Raw genomic sequence first — 15245 nt, 5'->3', positions numbered from 1 at the left:
CATGTCTATGTGTTGACCTGTCCAGGGTGTACCCTGCCTTTGCCCAAAGTGAGCTGGGATAGGCTCCAGCCCCCCCTCCTCCTTCCCCCGTGACCCTGTTCAGGATAAAGCCGGTATAGATAATGGATGGATGGATAATTTGTGGAACCTTCGGATCCACCTCAAAATTTAAGAAGTTCTTCCTTAGCCCACGCTTCACCAAGTTTCATGAAACGGTAGTTTTTCTGTAATCCTGCTGAAAAACATACAAACAAGCAAAACAAACTTAAGCCCCTTGGCGGCGGTAATAAAGCCGTGACACACCTTATTGATATTGATGCATTTATGTGACATTGATATAATTTACAAGTTGAACAGTTCAATTTATTCCAAGAATACTGCAAAAGCTCAACAACCACTGAGTGACTCTGTCGAACTTTGATTGGGTGACATCCACGATCAACAGCTCTTACTTCCTCTGCTGCCCAAGTGTTGTTTAAAAAGTAGGTCTTACACCCCTACTCCTCAAAATAGGCTACAGAGAACCCCAGGGGTCATCAGGTTAGCCCAAGGGTATCCAATGTAAAATCACGAACACATCAATTTCCTTCCTATGCTATTTTTCATCATGATACTGTTTTCAGAAGAGAGGAATTCTGTTCGATTACACTTAACCGGATCTTTTCTTTTGACTTCAAAACAGCAACAACTCCACGTTTCACCCATTCGGAAAACAGCAGCATTCACTGTTACACTTGGCTGAGCAATGTTTCAGAGACGGGCTCGCCCTCCAAATATGTTGGTATTTAAGGGTCCTTTGTGTTAAGAGGCTTGAACACTCTCACACTGGTTTATGTCACACCAAGAGCTGTCTCTCAGCTGTCCTCTGCACTGACTGGGTCCTTTAGGCGCTCCACAGTATTGTAGTGCTCTCCGAGACCAAAGGCATGACGCATGTAGCTGCAAGCAACGAGAAAAAAAAAATGTTTTGCATTAACCTGCAGTTAGATGAGGTAATGTGAGTAACTATAGTATATGTTTGAAATGTCAAATCCTTAAGTTGACAATTAAATGTTGAACAGCAACAGTATGCTCTAAGAGAAAAGTCTTTTTGTTGAGATTTTCATAAATGCTTATTTTACATTCTTACGTTTAACATTTAAACAAAGTCAAAAGCTGCCATTAATGGCCTGGCTTGAGTGTGTCTAAATGCAATCACACAGTCTAATAAGAATGTAAAACGTTTACAACAATATTTATGGATCTTGTACATTTTCACTGATAGATTTTATGTTTTAACAAGCATGCCATTGATACTTGAAACAAAAACAAATATAAAAATATGTAAAAATGTTCTTACACAAGAGTGATGGGTTCACTGTCATATTCCTCCCCAATTTTTATCGCAGCAGAGTCAGCCTGAATAACTTCTATTGGTAAATGAAGAACTTGAGTCAAAGCTCGAAGCTGTAAAATTGAAAAAGGAAAAAAATATAATTCTTGAAGAGTACATTAAAATACAACCCCAAATCTGTTGCTGGCATGAAATTCAAAATAAGCATATATTTTTTTTATTTTTTATAAAACAATAAAATTTCTTTGTTTCAACATTTGATATCTTGTCTATTTGCAATTAAACATGGGTTTACAGGATTTGCAAAACATTGCATTCTGTTTTTATTTCCATTTTAAACAGCATCCCAACTTTTTCAGAAACATGGTTGTACATCACAATGCATGATGACAAGAATTTAACAGGGACTCACTTCCAGTTGCCCACCCCAGGCAGCTGTGCGCTCCACATCACTGCAGTACTTCTCAAACTCATCTGGAAGCAAAAAACAAAACAAAAAAATACACACACAAAAATCTATATGATAAGTAAAGCCCAACTCCAATAACATATGACATAGGGTATGACAATTTAGTTACCTGTTCACCCTTCAATAACACCTATGACAACAAAACAACCAAAACAAAGGCAGCCTTACCTGTCGTGTACATGTCACCAGTGCTGGGGTTGGTAAGAAAAGGCAGGAAGTCATCCGCGTGGTTTCTCATGTGCTCAGCAGTGCGTGACCGGAGTTCCTTCACACTCGTGGTTGACCCGGGCTAAAACAGAGCAGAACACAGGACAATATGTGATCTCTTTGTGTAAACTTTACGAATAAAACATGTTTAAACTTGATTTAAAATTTGTCAGAGCAGCATTGTGTCATTTTCTCCAGGAGCGACGGTTGGTCGTCCAAACAGCGCAGGTTCCAATGTGTACATTTATTTGATTAGGTATTAAAACTATAGCTACAGCTATCATACTCCTATAACAATATGTACCGTTGATCGCTGTGCCAGCTGATCTTCGATGGCGCGGTACATGCAGTGGCCATCGGAGGAGATCTCCTTGATCTGAAGCTTTTTCTGGGCGAGTTTCTGAGCCAGCTTCAGACCCTCCTGGTGCCTCACGCCCTCCAGGTTCAGCACCTCCGCCTCTGCTATCCTGTTCTCCCTCTCCCTCTCCTCGGCAGCCTTCTTTTCCTGGAGGATCATTTTAATAAAACATACCTAATCAGCATAACTAATGATTATATTCAATGTATGCCGGCTGTATATTATTTAAAATGTTATATTTAGTGAATAAGAATTGAAGTAAATAAGGGCGCTAGACTCTTGACGTGTGCTTCTTCCATTGTACGTTGGCTATGTAAACATGTGACGGTTACACAGCAGTCTCTCACCCTTCTCTTCTGGGCCTTGGTTACTCGAGGCTGTTTGACCTCTTCTTCTTCTCCACCTTCCACCTTCATGGTCTCCACTCCATCTATCACCTCCTCCACCTTGTAACATTGAGTAAGTAGTAGCAATGTTGATGTTGCAAACTGAAGGTGATATAATACAGAGACTGGAGTTCCTGTATGTGACTCTATCTTCTTGCCCGTGTTTAAAAATAGCAGCACGCTACTGTTGCAAATTAGACGAGTGAAGATATTGAAAGGAGGTCGTGATAAAGTGAAATCCTAATAATACTGTTGCTTTATGAAGTATTCAGATCCCTTCACACTTTATCGTGTTGTAGATTAAATTTCAAATCAGTTAAATTGGCATTTTTACCATCAATCTAAACTCAATAACCCATAATGACAAAATGAAAGCATGTTTTAGAAATGTTTATCATCATCATCTGAATGCAGTTACCTTTGTGTCACTTGTGGATTCAAGCTGCCCGAGTTCATCCTCGTGTTTCTGACTAAGATCTGCTTCTAGTTTGGCGATCTCCTCTGTCAGCTGTTTCCTCCTTTTCTTGTCATTTTTGGGGACGGCATTTTTCAGGCTTTGGATTTTAGCTGAAACGGAAAGCACAAAAATCTGATCGTCTGACAAAAACAAAATACTTACAAACAGAATACAGCTCTCAGGTGGTGCTGATATTGGTTAGAAAAAGTTACACATAAGAAGAAATGAGAAGGGAAAGAAAGTGCCAATATGAATACAAATGAACTCAAAGACAGCATTAGTAATATCTCAAAAGTCGCTTTTTGATGAGAAGAGATTTAAATAAACATCCTTTATTTAAAACACAAATCTCGTGTGGCAGAAACGGGCTGCTGCACTCCTCTTCATTAGTTACAGCATTATACCATTCTTTGCATCGCATCACAGTGCATGAATAAGGGTTTTAAACCCTATTTCTCTCCTGGTCCGAACCCGTCTCCTTTAGCACATAATATAGCATTTTGTATTTAACAGCTGATGGATTATTTTTGACATGACTGATCAGAGTACAGTAGTGATCTATGAAACTGAGCCTCTGTAATTTTGGGTAAACTTTACTCTAAGCCTGCAATTACTGTGAGCTTTTAGTGGAAAACGCACAGCTGATTTGGACCAGCAGTCACCTCAGGATGGTTTTCTCAGAGCTGTCTCCTGTAAAATAACAGTATCTCGCTACCTGTAGGACATTTGCTAGATGCTATAGTGAATAATAATGTAAATATAAATATAAACTCCACGAAATAAAAACAACTCCTGAACATGCAGACTAACTGAGAGCAAAGGTTAAGTGGTACATCACAAATGTGAACATTTAAAGCCAGCTACCCTGCAGGTCCTTCTTCTCCTTGCGGTGCTGCTTTGCCAGTAGCTCCTCTGGTGTCTCCACCTCCTCCATGGCTGGATTCGGTTCTTCACTTTGTTCACTGAGTCTTTGCAAGCTACATGAAACTAACAGCTGGATGTGTTATTATTTCACTGTGATAAAATATGGCACATCGCTGCCACAAGATAAAAAAAAAAAAAACCTACACAATCCACAATAAATAAAAAAACACGCTGGTATGGCCTTATCCGGCAGAGCTGAGGATGTGTGGTGGAGCTTAGTTCTTTTTCACTGGACTAAACTCTGAGTTTCACTATACCGCCCCCTGTTGGCCTGGTGGTGTACTATGGTTCTACATTTTTAGTAAAGTTTACTTTCTCCTCTACCGTTTGCATAAATATTTCCTCAACCCATGTGATGAATAGGCCAGTGAGAGAACACATCTAGCTTCTACATACAGAGGACCTGTATTTGGTTATCTAATCTCTTTTTTTTCTTATTTATTTAATCTAAGAATATGAGAAGACTTGATACACAGAAGTACAAGAATCATTTTATTTTGCCATTATTGTACACACACACTATGTTTTTGTTGTTATTTTTTTTTTCTTTTTACACACAGGAACACAGACAAATTTGACCTCTGGATGTAACCTATCAAGAACAGCGGACAGCCACAACGCCAAGGGCTGCCCCAGGCAGTTATAGGTGCTTTTCTCAAAGGCACTTCAACCATGGATGTTTTACCTTTTACCTTATCTTGAATTGAACCAATGACCCTCAAGTCCTGCTTCTCAACTTCCAGACTAAAGCCATGTTTAACTTTTTGCTTTCTTCTTTTCTTAGTCTACATCACTCTTTTATTTTGGTTTCCATTGTAACAGACACCCCAAGGAGTAGCAAGAAAAATGAAAGGTTCATAAGAAGATATGAGAAAGATAACAAATATATTTCTGTGACACAAAATTGTTAAATCTTTTTTTTTTTTTTTTTTTTTTTTACAAAAATATTTGTTTTAACTTTTTTTCCTGTTAAATCATAATAACTTAACCACTTCCAGATAAAACGGTCTGTTTTTAATAAATCTATGGTCTTTGTCTTTTAATGGGGCACAAGCCAAGAAATTAGTTAAAAATGTACCCTTTAAACATGAATTGCCTGGTTATTTTCAATAACACCAACAAAACAGCAACAGCAACTTGTCAAGACACAAATATTGATTTCTATTTAAGGACATATCACAGAGTGGTCTCCCAAAGTCTCCCAACTGCTTAGTACCTTTTAATACAAAACAAAATATAAAAATATGTTTTTATATATAGTGTGGCAGATATAGGCAGGCGAGTTTATTTGTATAGCACAGTTCAACAACAAGGTAATTCAAAGTGCTTCACATAAAACTATTAAAAGCATCAAAACATCAGGCAAAGGAAAAGCAAATTTAAAAACAATTAAGAACATTGATCGAAACATTAAAAACAGTCATTAAAACATTAAACAAGCTAAAAAATAGAATTGAAGTTGCAGTGCAGTTTAAGAAATAAAATATAATAATAAAATGCAGAAATGCAGGAAATGTATCAACATCCTTGAATCTAGTTCAATTAATGGAAGCAGCAAACAGAAAAGTCTTCAATCTTGATTTGAAGCAGCTGAGAGTCTCAGCAGACCTGCAGCTTTCTGGGAGTTTGTTCCAGATATGTGGAGCAGAAAAACTGAATGCTGCTTCTCCATGTTCAGTTCTGACTTTGGGAACAGAAAGGAGACTCGTCTCTGACAACCTGAGGGGTCTGGATGGTTCATAAGGTTGCAGCAAATCACAAATGTATTTTGGCCCAAAACCATTCAGTGCTTTATAAACCAGCAGCAGGATTTTCCACTTTCCTGGTCTTAGTGAGGACTCGAGCTGCAGCGTTCTGAATCAGCTGCAGCTGTCTGATTGACTTTTTACAGAGACCTGTGAACACACCGTTACAATAGTCGAGTCTACTGAAGATGAATGCATGGACAAGTTTTTCCAAATCCGGTTGAGACGTAAGTCCTCTAATCCTTGATATATTCTTCAGGTGATAGTAGGCTGATTTTGTAATTGTCTTGATATGGCTGTTCAGATTGAGGTCTGAATCCATAAGTACACATAGATTTCTGGCTTGGTTTGTGGTTTTTAACATCAGTGATTGAAGCTGAGCGCTGACTTTTAATCGTTCTTCCTTTGTCCCAAAAACAATTACTTCTGTTTTATCTTTGTTTAATTGAAGAAAATTTTGGCACATCCAGTTGTTGATTTGTTCAATGCATTTACCCAAACCTTGTATGGTATTATAGTCCCCTTGCGATATAGTTATGTAGATGTGTGTGTCGTCTGCATAATTATGATAACACACTTTGTTTCTTTCTATAATCTGAGCCAGTGGAAGCATGTAGATGTTGAACAGAAGAGGCCCCAGAATTGAACCTTGGGGAACACCACGTCATTTTAGTCCACTCTGATGTGTAATTAGCTACAGACACAAAGTATTCTTGGTTCTTCAAGTAGGATTCAAACCAGTTTAGTGCTGTGCCAGAGAGTCCCACCCAGATTTTTAGTCTGTCTAGTAGTATGTCATGGTCGACCGTGCCGAATGCAGCACTGAGATCCAGCAATACTAAGACTATAGCCTACTTATTTATGAAATTAGCTATATACTACTCATTAAACAATACAATATCATCACCGTATAAAGCTTTCAACATATTCAAACCACAGTTATTATACATGATAATAAACCCTTTTAAACAAAGCAAGTTCACAGGGTGTCGATGTTTTACGGATTTCATTATTAGGTAGATTATTGTTACACTTAAAAGTAGCGTAATCAAATTCAGGTATGAAAGGTACTGTAGTGAGCTGAGAAACATTTCGTTGCAAATCTGAGCAAGACAGTGGTACACTGCTGGGAGTACATCAATTATATAAATATATAGCCTGCATCGAACTAGAGCAGTTCAGTGTGCGGTTTGGTGGGAGGTTTGTAGAGTGCTGGATAGTTAGCCTGCATTGTCGCATTTCATTTATAATTTGTATTTATTTTTTTTTTTTTTAAATAAATATTCTCTGATACAAAACGGGCTTTTTTTTTTTTTTTGTGCATGTGTATTTTGAAGAGCCGAGAGGCTCGTCTCGAGCGGAGCCACGCAAGACGGACGGCTCCGGGTCTCGAGGGCGCAGACGTCGCGGTTGTGACGTGGCGCGCGAGGAGCGGAAGTGCTCGTTTTGTGTTTTGGTTTCTGAGGGGAAGTAGCGAGAATAAAGAAAGGAGGAGACGTGACGGGATTGTTGAAATTCATTTTTTTTTTCCTCCCTTGGGCCTCCCCCCCCCCCTCCTCTCCTTCCTCAGCACCACCTCACCAAAGCGTCCTACGACCACGGTTGGTATTTAAAGTCCCAAACGTCGTCCTGCTCTTCAGGTAAATGTGCTCGACGTGACTCGACTCGTTGTGATTTGCGGACCGACGCCAGCTCGGTCGTCGCCGCCGCCGACTTCGTTAAGCTGACGCCGTCGGTTCGGCGTTTTTTTTTTTTTTTTTAAATAGAAACCCTCTTCAGCGAACATCCGGTGCCAGTAGAAAGTGACTCGTGATGTCAAAGTAGCTTGGACAAGGCGCTTTAGCTGCCAGCTAAATTGAAGAAAAGAAAAAAAAAAAATCCCCAGTCAGTGGGTGGAATGCTAACAATGCTAGCAAGCTAATGTTTGTTAATTGAAGGGGGTCTGGAAACTCCCTGTTAAAGAAACGCGAGCAAAAGCCAGCACCCGCAAACCGGCATTTTTAATTTGATACCGTTGTTTCAGAAACCGCGGCTCGTGTTTTATGTCGTTAATCGCCCCCCTCTGTCGTTTCTACGTCCAGCCTACCTTAAGGTTAGCTTGGAAGCTAACTAGCGAGAAAACAAAAAAAACAATTTTAAAAATGGCGTCCCTCTGTAATATCAAAACAAGAGAAGCCAACACGAGTCGGTGTGTTTACAGTCAACTAACGACAGTTAAATCCAAACAACGCTGCGAGCGTCGCAGTCGCGCAGTGCGCAGTGTTTTGTTGACAGTCCTGAGTCCTCGAGTCAACGCTGGTTTTTGTTGCACTTCCTCGTGTTTAGTTTCGTTCTTCTTGCTCGTTTTTTTTTTTTTTTTTTTTGAAGGTTTCCCCGTCTGACTCCGTTGTTTAAAATGACCTTCCTACCTCAGTAATCACCCTCACTGCAACACCTGAAGTGTAGTTTTGATTTCCGTTCCTGGATGCATTTGGACACGGATGTAAGCTTGGCAGATATTTGCTTCAGCTGTCTCATTTGTAAACATAGAAAAAAAAAAAAAAAAAAGTAAGCTGTGCACTAGTTGTTGTCTTAATATTTAATCAACAGCTTTTTTTTATTTTATTTTTTATTGACGTCGTGATGCATTGAAAACCGATGTACCTTTAATGAAGCCAAACCCTTTACGTCCTGCGATCGCGTCTGTCTCTGCAGTCTTGTTTGAAATATAATTGCAGCTGTATCCGCTCACATTGTGTAGTTATTGAACATAATGTAATAAGCACCGCACCACTCGATTCTAACGTAATTTTATACCGCAGACTTGCAAAAAAAAATAATAAATAGGTGGAGAGTATGATGCCGATGTTGAATGGTGTTGTGCGTCTCATTATATCATATAATGCCTAACAATATCTTTTTAAACTGGGGTCTCGCAGTTTGCAATAGCGGCCGTAGAGCAACACCTTTCTAAGAACAAATATCAGCAAAACAGGACTAGTGTGGTTAAAATATAAATAAATCATACTTTAATGCATTAGACAGCTGATGCGAGTCCGATAGGGAGTTTGGTGGTGGTGGTGGTGGTGGTGGTGGGGGGTGAAAGTCATGTTTGTGTTCAGGGAGAAGATTCCACAAATCAAGCTCAGGACAACTTGTCCCTTAAAAGTTGGACGTAAACAGTGATTCTCTCCCAACAAAACAACATCTGTTTTATATAAATTGGTGAACAATTCATTCCTAAATAAGTTGGTAAGCAACGCATGGTATGTATCCATGCAGCGGTTCTCGCAGTGATGACAGTCTTGAGAAATGTGGGCGCATCTTTCACCACATCAGTGATTCATGACAAGGCCTACCTATGCTTTCTGTCACTGTGATTGTGGTGGTCTGTCTTTGCTTCTTTTGGTGGTGACATCCATAAAGAAACTATTGGTAAGACATTGTTACTGTTAACTGGTATAATTCTCTCATTGCAGGTTATTATCCAAGAAAAACAGTGTAATCAAAGGCACATGTGGACAATTATATTTAAAGGAAGGTTCTGTGTGTTTGTTGTGCTTTTAATATGGAGATGATAGCTGGTTGTATTTGAATGACTTGAAAATAAAAATGAGACATTTGGCTAAATTAATTGACTTTTATAGTCATAATTTAAAGACAAAATGAAATGATTGTTTACATTGTAAGTATTTATTAAACATGTTCATTTTAAATGTATAATTGAAATGATACTTCAAAAACGAATTTATTGCTTCCAATGGGAAAATTCTTCAGATTTGCAATAGCGAAAAGTAACTATAAGGATGTAACAAAAACTGTAGTGTTGTAGTGGAAGTGCTGCAGAAACACGCTGTTTATTTTAAATGGCCTCCAGAAAACTTGTGAAACGCACAACATGCAGAAGTGATGTTACTGATGCTTGACTTTGACATGTGAAATATGAGTGAGAGATGCATTACTTTTTTTATACAGTATGCACTTGACTGGTGTTGTCAGTTATGACAGGTGGGTCCAAATTTCAAAAGTCAAAATGTATAACTTACAGAGAATGGAGCCACATTTACTTTCCTTCTTTAGCTCTATTAGCTCGTTTATCGGTCTAGCTCCCTTTGTGATTTTACTCATATTTAATTCTTTAATGGCGTTTTACGCCACTGTTCTTGAATTTGGAAAGTTCTTTCAATTTGTTGCATGATTTTATTCTTAATAGAAGATCAATACATAACTTCATTACATTTCAAATGACATAAATAGCTATTGTACTCTTGTCTAGTTTTGTTAAACTGCATCAGAAGGGCAGCTTTTTCTTTCTGTCCGCCATTTATTTTTCAGAATTCTAAACGTGTTCATTAAGACAAAGTTCAACTGCTCAGACCTGCATTTTGCTCAATTGAAGTAAGGTAGATCGGTGTTGATACTTTTGTCCAGTTCTTATGATATTTATACAGTTAGCAGACCGAGTCCTACATCTCTAACGGCCTTTAAACAATATCTGCTTTAAAAAAAAAAAAAACGTTAACTGCCTACACAACATGATTACAGTCAGTAGGTTTCATTTTTTCCCCCACTTCGTTTGGCACAGTAATACTGTATGTCTCACAGACGTGTGTCATATCTTTCGTTCTATTTTGAGCCCTGTAAAGTCCTTTATCGTATCAAAACAGAGACCAAAAATGAGCTTGTTTGAATAAATCCTCACAGCTTTAAAACAAAATGGCTGCTGTAGACATCGTTGTGTGACATTATTGTTTGGTATAATACCTGCATTTTTTTTTTGTGGTTATATTGTAGTGTTAACTCTTTATAAGCAGATATGTTTTGTTACATTTATTCTAAGCTGTGAAGCTTTTTAGAATTGAATATGTGTTTATTACTCTGTGATTGTCATATTTCTCGTTTTGTTTCTTGCAGCAGAAATCCTGATAGTGAGGTTTAGCACGCAGGCTACCAGGGGATCTGATTAGGTCATGGCCAATCGAGGAGGAGCTACAAGGCCCAATGGACCCAACGCAGGGAACAAGATTTGTCAGTTTAAGCTGGTGCTGCTGGGGGAATCAGCTGTTGGGAAGTCCAGCTTAGTGCTTCGCTTCGTCAAGGGCCAGTTCCATGAATTCCAGGAAAGCACAATAGGAGGTGAGCGTCATCTGATCAGACCGGGCTGCTTCTTACGAGCTGACATACGTCTCGACGTGGCACTGTAAAGACTATGATGTTAGTGTGGATATTGATCATGTAGTGCTGACTCACCCCTCGTGTCTTCCTGTATCCCTGCAGCGGCCTTTCTCACCCAGACGGTGTGTCTAGATGACACAACAGTGAAGTTTGAGATCTGGGACACTGCAGGTCAGGAGCGTTACCACAGTTTGGCACCAATGTATTACAGAGGAGCACAAGCCGCCATTGTGGTCTACGACATCACAAACGAGGCATGTTTATCAGACAATCATTATAGCCAGAAAGTTGTACTTATGATACTGGCATGTATTCAGGTCTGCGGTCAGAGTACTCGTGCGAGAAGTTAAAGTGTAAGTGTATTGACAAGTGGCACAATTTCTTCTCTTTGCAGGAGTCCTTTGCAAGGGCAAAGAACTGGGTGAAGGAGCTGCAAAGACAAGCTAGCCCTAATATAGTCATCGCTCTGTCGGGCAACAAGGCTGACCTAGCCAGCAAGAGGGCTGTCGATTTCCAGGTCGGACAAAACAAACTGCATCTTAATAGTCAGTCAATCGTGTTTGATTTCTAACAGAAATGTGCTTTTGTTGAATGTGATTACAGCCAGAAGAAGACATTACAAATAATGACGTCATTAATCTTTACAGTCATGACTTGGTATAAACTCTAATTGTGCTTCTCCTGTGCCTGAATGCAAACATGCGCGAGGGGCGTAATGATGACTCGTGATGTTTACATTGTGTTAACAGGATGCCCAGTCCTATGCAGATGACAACAGCTTACTTTTCATGGAGACGTCAGCCAAGACATCTATGAATGTGAATGAGATATTTATGGCTATTGGTGGGTAACTTTTAACACTAAATTCATAGATTTTGCTTTTGCATTTATGGATTGGTAATAAGAGTCATATTAATTGATCATATTAATATTTGTATGAGCTATTTCATCTGATAAACTGGATGGCGATGGGCAAACTTGGGTTATGACCTTTTTTTCATTGGTAGCTTCTGCTACGTTATGTTGTGGTGAACATAAAAAGCTTCAGTTTCTTTTATTGTTGTTTACTTTGGTTTATTTGTTTTTCCCTCCAGCAAAGAGATTGCCAAAAAGTGAGCCTCAGGCTGCGGGAGCCAACAGTGGGCGGAACCGGGGAGTGGACCTGACAGAAGCTGCCCAGCCAGCCAAGGCTCCATGCTGCAGTAACTAACATGAAGAACACCCTCCCCCCCCCCCCCCCAAACAACCTGTATAGCAGTAACTAATGTGGCCAATGCCCCAAATGCAACTGCAGTTACTAATGCAATGTGTCACCCATTCTCTGAAACAAGAAAAGATGCCCCGTGCCCCCTCACCCCCCCGGTTTTTTTTTTTTTTTTTTTTTTCCCTTTTTTTGCAGTAGGGAAGTCAATACCATCACACTGATCTTTCTTCGTGGCCCCACCTCTTTCCCTCCATTATGGTTCTGCTGCTACCTGGTGAAGCCTCCTAACCACTCTGTCTTACTTTCTGCTATCCAGCTTGTTACGTCTATCAGTTATTATTGATAGATCTGTGATAGCAGATATTAGAAACGTTATTGCACCATGCCTTCCATCATCCTCCCTCCAATGTTCAGAGTCCCAGTTAGAGGAAGTAATTACTTCCCTTTTCCGGGATAGCTTAAGACTTTACTACTGCATTTCTAATACCAGTCTTCTGTTTTTGTTCATTTTTTTGATAACTGTGTTAACTATTATTTACCATAATTTTGTAAGAATTATGGATGCACATACCTGTATATTTACATGGCCTGAAATAGAAAAACAAAAACTGTGTTTTAACTGTTCGTCTGCAGTAGCACGGAGAAAAAGTCTGTTAGAGAAGAGGAGTGTGTTTTTGTGAATCTGAGAAAGAGGAAAGGCAGAGGGTGGAGCGAGAGAGAGAGAGAGAGAGAGAGGAGCTATTTCGCTCTCCTCACTGAGACCCTTTTATCTAAAAGTAAAAAAGAAAGAAGTTGTGGACTATAGTCCTTTTAAAGTTCCTCTCTCTCTCTCTCTCTATGATTCCCTCTGCCTGCCCACTGCTATCCATATCCTTTACCCCCGTTAAACCCAAAGTAGCACTAGTGTACATTCTCTTCTACCACCTGTAGGCTCCATTCTGGGGCCACGCCTGCTTGTAGCTGTCCGTAGTGGCATTGTGCAATGTTTCACAGTATTTACTCTGTGATTTGAGTGTCTGCAAGGACCAATGCAGCACAACAAAACCCCAGCTTTCTCTACAACAAGGCACGGAGGCCTCTGAGGTAGACATCAGTGTCTCCTCATGCCAAGTGTCCTTTCATAAATCTTGTGCAGACCATCTCCTTGTGGTCATACTGGGGTCTCTTGGGTTTCTGCCTTTCGGATAATTTCGTTAATACGATTACTTTTTCCATTGTGTCAATGTTGCTGGACCGCTGCTGGGTTTGCACTGGGTGAAACGCGGAGGTGATGGTAGTGAGTGGGGAGTTGCAATATGTAAGGTTGCTTCATAATTGTATTGGAATCATAATTGTTTGACATCCTCTCTTGATTAGGAAGTGCTTTAGACACAGTCGTGTGTCAGTATGTACAAACTGGGCCTGGGCTGGCTGGCTGGCTGGTGACCGATTTCATTCATAGACTTATTCACATGCACATTTATGTGTGTGTTTGTTTGAACACACATTTGCACAGTAACACACACATGCCATTTACTCCCCCACCCACTGACAGACCTAGACATCATTGTACATCAGCACACACTCACAGAGTCTGTTACACCTCATCCACGCATATGTCGAGCACACACTTCTGTTTATTTTTCCACCTCCTGCCCCACTACACATTGTTACATACAGAGACACACACGCACACACACACATACATATATAGAGAGAATACTTCTAGTCAGTAACTCTTTTCACAGGTCTGTCTTACTCATGCCTTGCACTAATGATGCTCATGAATTTATCTTGTCATAATTTCAGCCAGTGTGATATAAATATATATATAAATATATATAAATATATAAATAATATACTGTAAATAGGGTGTTGCAGTGTAGTCTACCTTTTTTCAATTTATCAGTGACAGGACTAATGCTTGCTAGGGAGTTGTCTAGATAATCATAAAAAAAAACAAAAAACTGTACAGTTAGCAGGGAAAAAAACAGCTACAATCTGGGTTTGAAGTTTTGTTTGCTGTTCCTTTTTTCACACGAATGGTTAAATTATAATCAGTGGTGGTCTTTATAAATGTATGTAGTGTTATTAACAAAACAAAAAAAATGAAATTGCATTTATTTAGTCGTCCGTCTTGTACCTTTTTCTCAAAAGACAAAAATATATCCAAATATTTTGGTTTCTATTTTTGAACAATTTCTCTTTTTTGCATTTTGTTTTGTGGTATCAGGCTATGATGCCTTTGTCCAGTACTCCTCCCAAATAGTAAACCTGAACTTTCAGAGGCCCTGGTTGGAAAAGCTCCAGAGGAGTCAGTCACAATACGAAACAGTTTAAGCATCCATCTGTCTGCCCCCCCTCCCCATCCCCATAACATCTCAGTAACGTTGTGACTATATTGCAGGAACAGTATAAAACTTATCAGCTGGCACGAAGGTGATTCATGAATTTAAAAAAAATTAACACATTATAGGGATGTAAATTGTATGAGGTTTTTTTTTTTTGCCGTGGACACTTAATTGCAGCCGAAAACATTTAAATGCAAGCATTTTACAATACTGTTATGTAATGACCAAATAAATACTGAAATAAATTTGATCATTTATTATTGTAATCAGGCCGTGTGTATGTGTGCGTGGACTTAGTGGCATTTTTTTTTATTCTTCATCTATTTCAATCTCTAGTCCTCTTTGACCTCTTATGACCCTGAGTTTTACAGCCCCACACCACAACCTCTCATCTCCACAGTGATTAAAGCTTTTCTTCTCTTTTTTATTTTTTTTTATTACCCCCATCACCTCTGATATGTTAACTTATTCTGTACAGGAGAAAATTCCTGGAAGAAAATTCTCCTGTGAACAAAAAACATTTTAATGGACTAAATATGTCCATATGTTTCATGGTAAGATGAAAATAATTTTCTATAAATTATTGTTGGTGTTATTTCAGTCATTATTCTATGTGACATGACGTGACTGTGATCCAGCAGTCACTGTGTGCTCAGATATGGCACCGCATTACATTTT

At 39.2% G+C, this 15245-nt stretch overlaps 2 protein-coding genes across 6 annotated transcripts; one reads left to right on the top strand and one right to left on the bottom strand.

Annotated features, from left to right (window-relative positions):
- Positions 1–313: 313 nt before the first annotated feature.
- otud6b (OTU deubiquitinase 6B) lies at positions 314–4328 on the bottom strand. Its single transcript, XM_069696388.1, has 8 exons — positions 4075–4328; positions 3172–3320; positions 2715–2813; positions 2314–2514; positions 1971–2091; positions 1746–1807; positions 1340–1446; positions 314–939 (listed from the first exon to the last, which is right to left on the bottom strand). The coding sequence occupies exons 1-8, from the start codon at positions 4142–4144 to the stop codon at positions 855–857; spliced, it is 894 nt and encodes a 297-aa protein (XP_069552489.1). The 5' UTR covers positions 4145–4328; the 3' UTR covers positions 314–854.
- A 2938-nt stretch (positions 4329–7266) lies between these two features.
- rab5aa (RAB5A, member RAS oncogene family, a) lies at positions 7267–14837 on the top strand. Of its 5 annotated transcripts, none has more exons than XM_069696366.1 (6): positions 7267–7480; positions 10776–10994; positions 11136–11287; positions 11428–11550; positions 11783–11876; positions 12128–14837. In XM_069696366.1, the coding sequence occupies exons 2-6, from the start codon at positions 10829–10831 to the stop codon at positions 12241–12243; spliced, it is 651 nt and encodes a 216-aa protein (XP_069552467.1). In that variant the 5' UTR covers positions 7267–7480; positions 10776–10828; the 3' UTR covers positions 12244–14837. The 5 variants fall into 5 exon arrangements, with proteins under 5 accessions (XP_069552467.1, XP_069552452.1, XP_069552460.1 ...); XM_069696351.1 differs by having other exon boundaries at positions 10773–10994; XM_069696359.1 differs by having other exon boundaries at positions 7267–7519.
- Positions 14838–15245: the final 408 nt, after the last annotated feature.

This window comes from Brachyistius frenatus, unplaced genomic scaffold (genome assembly GCF_029030835.1).
Source record: "Brachyistius frenatus isolate BFR_SWC_R1_liver_20210118 unplaced genomic scaffold, ASM2903083v1 Contig_2, whole genome shotgun sequence".
Classification (NCBI taxonomy): Eukaryota; Metazoa; Chordata; class Actinopteri; family Embiotocidae; genus Brachyistius; species Brachyistius frenatus.
Note: the sequence above shows the minus strand (reverse complement) of the source record. Positions and strands in the feature narration are given on the sequence as shown.

Bases quoted from the DNA above. Each gene is read 5' to 3' on its own strand.
- otud6b (XM_069696388.1), bottom strand. From the start codon at position 4,144: ATGGAGGAGGTGGAGACACCAGAGGAGCTACTGGCAAAGCAGCACCGC. The intron at 2,092-2,313 runs GTACATATTGTT...GCTCTGTTTTAG, and splicing joins AGCTGGCACAGCGATCAACG to CCCGGGTCAACCACGAGTGT. The intron at 940-1,339 runs GTAAGAACATTT...CGTTGCTTGCAG, and splicing joins AGTGAACCCATCACTCTTGT to CTACATGCGTCATGCCTTTG.
- rab5aa (XM_069696366.1), top strand. From the start codon at position 10,829: ATGGCCAATCGAGGAGGAGCTACAAGGCCCAATGGACCCAACGCAGGG. The intron at 11,288-11,427 runs GCATGTTTATCA...TTCTCTTTGCAG, and splicing joins TCTACGACATCACAAACGAG to GAGTCCTTTGCAAGGGCAAA. The intron at 11,877-12,127 runs GTGGGTAACTTT...TTTTCCCTCCAG, and splicing joins TGAGATATTTATGGCTATTG to CAAAGAGATTGCCAAAAAGT.